At 37.4% G+C, this 10,842-nt stretch overlaps 1 protein-coding gene across 2 annotated transcripts; it reads right to left on the bottom strand.

Annotated features, from left to right (window-relative positions):
* Window positions 1-448: 448 nt before the first annotated feature.
* Window positions 449-4,597, bottom strand: LOC113358145. 2 transcript variants are annotated; one of them, XM_026601672.1, is made up of 6 exons: window positions 4,350-4,597; window positions 3,678-3,793; window positions 3,291-3,583; window positions 1,964-2,272; window positions 1,737-1,785; window positions 862-999 (listed from the first exon to the last, which is right to left on the bottom strand). In XM_026601672.1, exons 1-5 carry the CDS (start codon window positions 4,452-4,454, stop codon window positions 1,739-1,741), a joined length of 870 nt encoding a protein of 289 aa, XP_026457457.1. In that variant the 5' UTR covers window positions 4,455-4,597; the 3' UTR covers window positions 862-999; window positions 1,737-1,738. The 2 variants fall into 2 exon arrangements, with proteins under 2 accessions (XP_026457456.1, XP_026457457.1); XM_026601671.1 differs by lacking the exon at window positions 1,737-1,785 and having other exon boundaries at window positions 449-999.
* Between the last annotated feature and the right edge of the window lie 6,245 nt (window positions 4,598-10,842).

A 10,842-nucleotide genomic window follows, 5' to 3' on the forward strand; every position in this document is an offset into this window, starting at 1 on the left:
AACAATTTCGGAAATTATGGGTGTGACGGAAATTTTAACCCAGAAAATGTGTGCGCGTCTGAACTTTTATGAGCATGGATTTCTTAGTGTAAAAAATTTGAGAAATGGGTGTGGTAGTAGTTTTCACTATCTAGTTTTCGAGCCATGAGCCCATTCTTAGATTTATGTTTTTTCATGGTGTCTATAGGCTCATGAGCTATAACTATGTTATCTTTGTTTTCTTTTTTTGTATGTTGATCTCTTCCTAATGAGTTCTCCTTGCGAACTTTCGGAATTTGTTTGTAAAAGACCTGGATGATGGTTACCATTAGGATTTGTATTATTGGTTTCCATTTTAAGTCGGTGTACAATGCTTATGCTCCCCCTGGGCATTGGACGCTTCAGTTGAGGAAAATACCAGGCTAAAGCTTGAGAAAAAAAATCAGCCATACACACCGAGAGAGAATGATAACTGGTAAGGTTTTCATTCAACCAAAATACATGTGATACATATGACAGGTGACGAGGAAAAATGAAAGCAGTCAGGTTACAAGGACTCCTAATAAGTTGGTCACTTTGTAAGATTTGGACAGGCGATAAAGACACCTCATCATAATTCTACATCGTCATATTCCGGATTCTGCTCTACAGGGGTACTACTTAGGCAAGTAATTTTAGGAGAAGAACTTAACATTGGAGAAACATCATCATTACCGTCATTGGGTTGCATCGAGATTGTGTCGATATTTAATTGCTTTATATCGACTGATAATTTAGCAGTTGCTAAGGGTGCAGCTTTCGCACGCTTCTTTGATTTGATTGGTTTTTTAGTTGAAGATGGCGTGGTTTCTGCTACTTTTTTTATACGGGTTCCTCTACTTAGGTGTTTCTGGCAATACTTTCGTTCTGGAACAGCCATCTCGTAACACTGCCAGTTCTTTCCATCTGTTATTTTACACCTCCTGGTTACAGGTTCCAAGCCTTTCTCATTCTCCTCAGATTTTTTCTGGGTTCGCGGTACTGAAAACAAAACCCAGAAAACTAACTCAAACCATATTAAACATTTCAGTAAAAGCACAGGAAGTCGAAACTTGATACATTACAAATTGTGATCAAAACAATGTACAAATTACAGTCTCCTAACCGTGATGACTGTAACGTTGTATATCTAGATATTCAAGGATCAGCGTAAGAATTACAAATAAAGCAGATACGACTATATGAAATTGCAAGGAAATCCCATTCAACCCCTAAACTAAACTATGAAAGGCTGATGAAAAGGATAAGCTGAGAAGAACTTGGATGCCTAAAATAATAAAATTAGCAAAAGCATATATGAAAGCTTGATTCTACAGATACATTAACATTGAAACCAGCACATTCAGGCATACAAGATTACTGGAAAGAGGATAGGTATCATTATTTTGTGCTTTTGTAAGAAATTTCTGACATTCAAACTGTTTGAGAGAAACCCTTGTCATTGTTCCAGCATGCATTTATTTTTTCACCTACCTACCAACACCATATAAAGGTTATTCAACAAATGCAACCAAATAAGAATATTCAGGCTGCCTCCTTTATTTCAGGGAAATTTGTAGTGCAGCAACTTTCCAGACAATTAAGATGCCCGAAACAATAATCTAAGCTTAGAAGACGAAACGGGTAAAACCTCAACAGAACATAGTTAAACAAATTGCAGCATATAATTCAATCATAAAGAGTGACCAAAATCTATAGTTATGACTTTTAAGACTCACTTCTATGCTTTGCACTTCAAGGTGAAAAGGAAATATATCCAACTTTCAGCTGCTGACATATCACACAGCACAAAATCAAGTAACCATATCTATAATTTACTAGTATTTAAAAATACATAAATATATGCCTTGTCAAATCATCATTTTGGATTTTGCTATACATGTGTAGTAATTAGGTGAGTAGTATTAGGGGAGAAAATTTAACATCGGAGAAACATCATCATTACCTTCGCTGGGGAGCATAGAGGCTGTGCCGGCATTTGATTCCTTAATATCGGCGGATGATTTACTAATTGCTACGGATGTGGCTTTCGCACGCTTTTTTGATTTCACTGATTTTTTAGTTGCCGAGGTTGTGGTTTCTGCATTCTTTTTTAATTGCTTATTTCTTCTACTCATGTGATTCTCACAATACTTTTGATCTGGAACAGCCATCTTGAAACATTGCCAGCTCTTTCCATCTGTTCTGCTACACCTCCTGGTTCCAGATTCCAAGTAGTTCTCACGCTCTTTAAATTTTTTCCGACTTTGCAGCACTGAAACAAAGATAAACAAGAAAACTGACTCAACTCATAACCATTTTAATAAATGCACAGAAAGATGACACACAACATAACCTAATTTAACGGTAAAAAATTTAACATAATCAATCTAGATACATGAAGAACAATGTAAAAAGTACAAATGAAGCAACCAACACTAAATGAAATTGGAAGGAACCCCTAATTCAATGCTGAAAGAGAGAAGAAACAGTCAAATAGTTAAGACAAACAAAAATAGTAATTAGCAAAAGCATACAAAAGCTTTGTGCTACAGAGCCATTGAAGCTGAGATCAGCCTGTTCTGGTTGATATGCTTACTGGAAGTGGAAAGAGAACAAGTTATCTTCGTGCTGTGGAAGGAGACCTCTGATTCAACTTGTTCTGAGAGAAGCATTTCTCGTTGTTCCATAATGTAATTTATTTTTCAAAAGCTGAAGATAAAAGTAAAATTTCTCACCTCCCTACCAAGTGAAAGGAAAAGATAGTTATGCTATTTCATTCTCCAACCCAATCCAAAAGCTCCCTTACAAGATCCAATATTTACTTTCACTCCAATTGAGAATGTTCAGTCTGCTCATATTTTCTACCTATTTAATGAATAATATTTAAACTGCAGCAACTTATCAGAAGATCAAGGTGTCCAGAGGCAATAATCTTTGCTCGGAAGATGAAACGAGTAAGCCTCAACGGAACATATTAAGTATTCATCAAATAAACAAATCACAACAATAATTCAGTACATAGAGAGTTTCAAAACCTACAGTTTCCAGGACTTAAACATTTGACTCACTTCTATGTACAGCGGTACAGGACTATAAGGTAAAAGGGGAATCTATCTGAATATATATCCTGCTACTAAAGCACATGAAAAGCAGGTAACCATAACTATAACTTACTACTTTAGTTGTTTTTTGCCTGACTATTCGTATTATTATACAAAAATATATGCAATGATAATCAAGTTCATTTCAAGTAGTGAATCATGTCTTCACATTGAAAGAAAGCAACATACCAGAAGCCCCCGGTATGGCTGGAGAACCACCACCTCCATTGATAAGTCCTCCTTTCTCTTTCATATCACTGAAGCTCCTCTTCTTCTTCTTCTTCGTCTTCGACGAGGTCACATTCTCGTTTTCGTTCTCCAAGTCCTCTTTCTCGTTCTCGGGTGGAGGATACAATGGAGGTTCACGCCCACTTAATCGGCAGAAAACTTTCTCGACAGTTTCAGTTATTTCTTTTCCTAAGCCATTATCGTCCAGAATCAACTCCCACACAAATTTAGAAGCCTCCTCAAGCACAGGAGCTCTGCATTGAATTATATGATCAAGTTTACTTCGTAAGCAATTTGAAGTAGAACATGCATCATACAGTTAAAAGTCTATTGTAAACCACCACTTACTCAAGTTCCTGCCGAAGCGCATCAAACAGCTCTCTCTTTGTTTTCTTTTCAGCACCAGGTGTATTAAGAACCGCACTCTTCCCCACCATTTCAAGCGTGTTATTCTTCAGTTCCTCCTGTAACCAGATTGGACACATTCAAACATCATCTGATAATAATATTATTTATTTGATAAATAATAGGACATCCATTTACACATATAGCATGCTTTACTCTGCTGAGTTTTCAACATGACAAATGATAGCAACCCACCGCATTCAAACATCATCTGATTCGGAGCAACTCGGCCCGGATCAGATGACTGACTATCAACTCACTTGATACAATTCTGACCGAGTCAGATATCAGAATTGTCGTCTCTCGTCTCACCCAACACACCTGACTCGGAAACTCAATCGTCTCTGATTAGCATAAAATGGTGATGCTACTCATGGGTCAAATACAGCTGAGACGGACTCGGAAGAATCAGGTTCACCCGAGTCATAACACTCAAAACACTAAATCACTAAATGACCAATTAAACGGTTCATCTACAAAGAAAACCCTAATTTCATCATCACATGAACATATACAAATTGTAAAAAAAAAAAAAAAAAACACATAATTTAGTTATAAAACGATAATATAAATCGAAAGTTTACAGTAAAAAAAAAGGGTTATTAATTCACCTACATTAGCTTTTAATTGAGTTATTATCTTCATTCTCATAGCATCAATGGTACCATCATTCATCAATGATTCCATAACATCTTCAGGACTAATCACTGAAGATTCCATACTGATTTCTTCTCCCAAACTTCAAACCTCGGGCTGACACAAACGATGAGTTACCTAGACCCTTAATTCGACAATCTTGAAAGGAATTCGGGACAACATATTTCGTAGAGCCCTATTTCGAAAAACGAAACGACCAATTTCGAATAGAGTGTAATATTCACTCGTGTTAAGTTATTTGCTATATGTACTAGTAAGTAGCCGAGTCAATTTTAATTTGGATAAGCGGCTAACAACAACTGCAATGGACGACTAAACCCAAATTTTCAGTCGAGTGGGCTGGCGTAGTGGGACGGACCATCGATCAAAATTTGATCAAAGAGTAAAATCCAGACCAAATTTGGTCTGCGATCAGGACCAAATCCAAATATAGTCGGGCGTTGATATAATCTCCGCTACATATCGGGCGTTGATATAATCTCCGCCATTCATCGGGCGTTGATATAATGTACGCATGAAACGGGGCGTTGATATAATGTACGCCTGAAACGGGGCGTTGATATAATGTACACCCGATGGGGCATTGATATAATGTACGCATGAAACGGGCGTTGATATACTTAACGCCCCACTTTCACAAATTTTCAAAACTTACATGGGGCGTTGATATACTTAACGCCCCATTTTTTTCTTTTTTCAAAACTTACATGGGGCGTTGATATACTTAACGCCCCATTTCTTTTTTTTTTTGTTTGTGAAGCGTAGAACAATACCAACGCCCCACTCGCGCGTTATCTTTACCAACGCCCCATTCGGGCGTTATCTTTACCAACGCCTGATACCAGGCGTAATGTTTATCAACGCACGACCAAATATACTCTTTTCCCACTACGCCACATGACGGACTAAACCCAAATTTGGTCTTTTTTTTAGTCTTTGGTCTTTGGTTATACTCGCACCACTGTGGACGCTCTAAGCGCTAAGAGCATCTCCCACAGTAGGTGATACTAATCCTGGGTGGAGTTTTTATTTAAATCCTTATTTATGGATTTTACGTACGGTCCGCGAGTTATAGCCTCAGATGTGTCATCATCCTTCCACAAAAAACTCATCAAAATAAAAGTAACACAAAAATCCCATCAAAACAAAATTAACACAAAAACTCCAAATTTAAATTTTGGTAACCCCAAATTTTATTTTGGAATTGGCAAACGGGCGGGCCGGGACTGGCTTGTTACGGGTTACACGGATTCGGATTAACACGGGTCAAAACCTGCGGGTTGATATTCTTCACGGGTGATCATTTTCTCAACCCGCACCCGTAATGGGTTAAGCTTGCGGGCTTACGGGTTACCCGACTTGTTTAATTAAAAATAAAATTTAAATTTAATTAACTTGATTTGTGACAACTTACAAGATGTTAAATAATTACAAAGATTAATCTAAAACAGATATGGAGAATAAAACCCATTTCTCCACTTGAGTTCTTCAACATCTCCAGACTCACCACCATGGTTCGTGATAAACCAAATGATATGTCTGCTACCACTCGACAAACTCAACTGCTTCCATCTTCTTCCATCAAACAATAACCAAGCTCAACCATTTCCTCCGATTTACTGTCATCAACCATCTCTAACCATCAGTGCCATTGATCTCAAAAGCTCCACTTCTCGCCCTAGCCATAGGGGGCTATACTTTGCTGATGTGAACTCTTGAAACAACATGTAAAACATGGTAATTCAGGCAATTTTTCAAACACCTGTAGTGTATATTATTGTTATTGCAGACTGGTAATGGATAGAGCTTCCTTGCACCTTGGGTATTTGATTTCTTTCATATTTGTTCTCCTCCCCTGCAGACAATTCACACATAATAAATCATTCAATCATTCATAACCACCATCATCTCTACATTAGATTTTTCATTTTCTAGCTCAATTTACATCCAAGCGAACAAAAACATCAAATAAAAATTTCCCTTAAAAACACAACACAACAGATATGAAACTAGCAAAAGTAGAAAAAATCTGAAGAGTCATGAGAACCAAGATCAAAACAGACTTGCAAACATATAAGAATTCGTATAAGAGCTGCATGCATATTAACCAATTGAGAAACATCTAATAGATGTTAGTGTTACCAAAACCCCAAATCCAATTCTACCACAGACACATTATCCCAGATTCAGTATCAACATCTTCTCTTGTTTGAGATCCACGACAGCATCATCTCTTCCCTAAATCTTAGAAAACCCATCTCAGATTCAGCCATAGCGTCTTCTCCGACAAATCAAAAACACAAATTGATTTGAGTAAACCCTAAAAAAATCAAAAACACAAATCGATTTTAATGAAAATAAGAAAAAAGAAAAGAAGAACACGAAGAAGAAGAAGTTAATGGTGTGGTGAAGAAAAAAAAAAGGTTGTTGTTGCTGTGCTGTCGCAACCAAGAGGTGGAGATACTGAAGAAAAAAGAAAAACTAGGGTTAAGAAATCATAAATCTGTATATATATATATGATATTTAGACGGGTAACGGGTTGCACCCGCGGTTTTACGGGACGGGACGGGTTAACCCGTTTACTCACAAGCCGGCATTTCTCCAACTCTAACCCGGCTTGTTTAGACACCAGTCGAGCTGGGTGCGGGTTTTTTACGGGCCGGTCCGGGCAAAACCCACGGGTTTTGTCTTGTTTGTCATCTCTATTGGAGATGGATTTAATCTATATGAGGGTCTAAAATCATATGTGTCAAAAAAAAAACTTTCACCTTCTGTTGGAGATGCTCTAAGAGCATCCACAATGCACGAGCATAACTAAAAATTTGGTCCACAAACCTACCATAGTGGGACGAGTAAAATCAAATATTAAAATCCTGAGTAAACCCAAATATTAGACTAAATTTTGTCTGAAATCTGGACCAAAACCATATTTAATCGAGCGGAAATTTAAAATATGTTCCATAACAGGCGCCCATATAACTTAGTTTGATGTGAGGCGGATATATAATCTACGTGCGATTAGTAAGGCGTAACTTTAAGTTACGTCTGAAGGAGGCGCATTTATAAAGTTCGTCTGATGGGGCGTGAATTATACACCCATCCGTAGACAGGCGAACCTATAATGTTCGCTCAATTCCAACATTCCATAATGTGCAGCTTGTGATGTGTGAAAAGTACGGGGGGGGGGGGGGGGGGGGGGACTTAACTAATATCTGATTTGTGGCGCCCATTAACATACCAAACTCCAACTTGTAATATACAATCCTCATATGATGTATCAAAGAGTAACTGAGCTCCCTACTAACTAAAGTTTGCAAGTTCATTGACCTTTTTTGGTTACAGGCCGTGACATAACCTTCCGCCCCATTAGGCGTAAGTATAAAGTCTGTCTCTCAGTGGGGCGTGAATTATACGCCGCACCACAACAGGCGTAATTTATATGTGCGCCCCAAACAAACGCAGATTATACCAACGCCCCACAACAAACAAAAATTATATTTGCGCTCGACCAATGCTCCTCTACCATAGCGTAGCACCACTGACTAGACCTAATTTTTTTAGTTTTATTTGGTCATTGGTCTTTGGTTATGCTCGCACCACTGCAGTTGCTTTAAGGGTCCGTTGGGCACACCGTAGTTGTTGTTGCAGGTAATTACACACCATTCAAATCACAGGAATGAGATGAATACTGAATCCTAATACTAACTATAATATACAACAATGACCAGCTGATTGGAAATTAAGCAAGTTTAATCGATTGTAAACGGAATAAATAAAAACACATAAAGTATACATAAGACACCACATAGAGTCCTAATTTTAAGCAAATACTCATTAATTCCTACTTAAATCAAAACTCCGAACGTAATTAGAATTATAAATATTACTGAAATAATTAAAGTTGTAATTGGCGTTGTAATATAACATCTTTCTTCAAGTAAGATTTGTCCTCAACCTGTAAAGGTAGGAAAACGGCTAATGAAATTTATAACATTTTCATATGTAGCCTCTTCGTGGAGTGATAGGCACATTTTTTTTGTCTTATATAATCTCAATTGTATATATTATTAGTGCTCAATTTTATATTTATTATGGCTTTTTATGTCCCTGTAGGTATTTTTGGAGAAATAAGCTTTTGCGGCGAAATTGGCTAAAAAGGTGGTTTTTGCGCTCGTGGGAGAAAATTACTATACGGACTCTCACTTTGGATAAGGGGTAACCTAATTACTAAGGGGTGACCCATTTCCATGCATCTGCTAAAGGGAGACCGGAACTGGATAGGGGGAGGTCATCTTCAAAATTCAAAACAGAAATTGGCGGGAAGAATTGGCTGCAGCGACAACAGTTTTGGAGTTGAATTCTTAGCGAGTTCTGAGGAGATTAAACGGGTGTATTTGGTACCTACGGACTCTATAAGACATAACAGGCCTAATGCAATCGTCTAGACCCATCCAACTGGGCTGGATAAGTCGGAATAATTGATCAAAGTCCCAACAGGATACCGTTTCTTTGTTTAGGGTTTGGGATATGTCAGAGAGATTTATGGGACTTGCGTGGATATATACCAATTCGTTTCATTCCAAGTCAGAGAATAGTTTGAATACGAGAGAATAGCCAACAGAACCACGTGAATCAACAGGAAAGTGATTTTTCTCCAAACTGCCCGAGAAGAATATTGAGATTATTCTCGGATTTGATCGAGTTTCTAGGGAGTTGGATAGCTATAAATAGCTGTGTTTTCATCATAGAAGGGTTAGAAACCATTAAGAGAGAGTTTAGAGGTCTGCAGAGAAGGGAGAATCGAGTTACAGAGAGTTACAGTGCTGCTGCTGCTGCTCGAGGAGGAAGATGAAGACGAAGAACAGACTAGCTAAGACAGTCGTTCTTCAACAATCTTAAAAGTGGAACCCAGTGTCGTTGTTTTACAGCACTTGAGTTGTATCGTTGATTTTCAGCCCTTTCTCCTTTGTAACAGTGGCGCTGTAACACCATTACAGCGTTGCAAATTCCTGTTTCATCTTATATTCATCAATAAAAACACCTATTTTAGCCATGAATTTATCTTGTGAGTGTGTTTTTGGGATGAGGAGATAAACCCATTAGCCGAGACGACGGAGGAAGCCATTGACACAAAATTTATTGGTATAATTCTAATTTTTCTATTTATTTGCAATATTATTATTTAATTATTTAGATGAATTGAATTTGAGTTATTAGTTTTTATTGAATAATTGTGAATTAACTTGATGAAGCATGCTGTGTTTTAATAACTTTTGATGTTTTATACTTTTTGATTACAATTATTACTTCAAAAACATATTTGAAGCAAATATTAGAATTGATTTTAAAGATAGAATTGCATAAAAACTATTTAGAGTTTACTATTTATTAGGTCAATGGTGGAATCCTAGTCTTGGTAATTTTCTCTAAACTTGAATTATTTTATTTATTTTCTTTTTTAAATTAAATCTAAAAAAAAAATTGTTTTCTTCACAAGTCTGAAAAGACCCTTTTTACCACTATTACAATCACTATTTGAAATCCATCAAATTTTTGGCGCCGCCGACGCGGATTTGTGTTTAGGTAACATTTTTTTTAGATTTATTTTATTTATTTTTATTTTTGTTCTTCTTTACATTTTTGGGTTTTTTGTTTCCTTGCAGATTTTTGAAGATTGGAGCGAAAGACAATTTTTCCAAAGCTTGTGGTGATTTACTTAAAGTTTGGGAGCGAAAAGCAAAGCTAAAGGAGCGAAAGAAGAAGATTTTCTTTATTTTGTAAAAGAGAGAAAAAAAAAAGAGAGATTTTTGTTTTATTATTAATTTTTTTTTAGGCTTTCATTTTTGTTTTTGCACTTTATTTTTGGACTCTGGACTGTGAACATTTGGACTTTAATTTTTAAACCCTACGGAAGGGTACCCTTAAATAAAAACTGTGTGCAGGGAAGGACGGTGATTACAATATCTCCTCGGCCCCTCGGGTTCGCACACGGCATAAGAGTCGTGGCCCGAGTCGACGACAACGGTTCATCCCCCGTCTGGTACGGGAGGTAAGTCCAATCGAAACACTCGCGAATCTCCTGCAAGCGGGTTACTGTATTCCTTAAGGTGATAATTGTTTGAGGACGAACCAGACTGTTTTTATATTCCTAGTAAAGGGCAAGGCCTGGCCTAAACAAGATAAGGGTTCGAATTTCATCACCGCTCCCTTCTTGCCCGCCTTAGGAAAACAAAACCTAACGCGAACCAAAGCTTTAAAATCTGATTAGAAAGAGACCTATAGGGTATCGAGCTTGTTAGGAAAATTTTTCGAAAGATATTGGTCACCTTTTAAGCATACTTCGAAGTTCTTGATGGTTTCTGTGAGTTGAATGCGTGACTGCGCCGCCTTATACCGGTGAGGCCTTGGGTATCAAAGCTCCACCGAGCTTCTCTCGCCTTGATTCAACTT

This window comes from Papaver somniferum, chromosome 3 (genome assembly GCF_003573695.1).
Source record: "Papaver somniferum cultivar HN1 chromosome 3, ASM357369v1, whole genome shotgun sequence".
Classification (NCBI taxonomy): domain Eukaryota; kingdom Viridiplantae; phylum Streptophyta; class Magnoliopsida; order Ranunculales; family Papaveraceae; genus Papaver; species Papaver somniferum.

What these genes read in the sequence shown, in the direction of transcription:
- LOC113358145 (XM_026601671.1), bottom strand. Translation starts at nt 4,454, where the DNA reads ATGGAATCTTCAGTGATTAGTCCTGAAGATGTTATGGAATCATTGATG. An exon ending in TAACTCAATTAAAAGCTAAT is followed by an intron (nt 3,794 to 4,349) that starts GTAGGTGAATTA and finishes ATCTGGTTACAG; the next exon opens with GAGGAACTGAAGAATAACAC. An exon ending in AGCCATACCGGGGGCTTCTG is followed by an intron (nt 2,273 to 3,290) that starts GTATGTTGCTTT and finishes TCTTTGTTTCAG; the next exon opens with TGCTGCAAAGTCGGAAAAAA.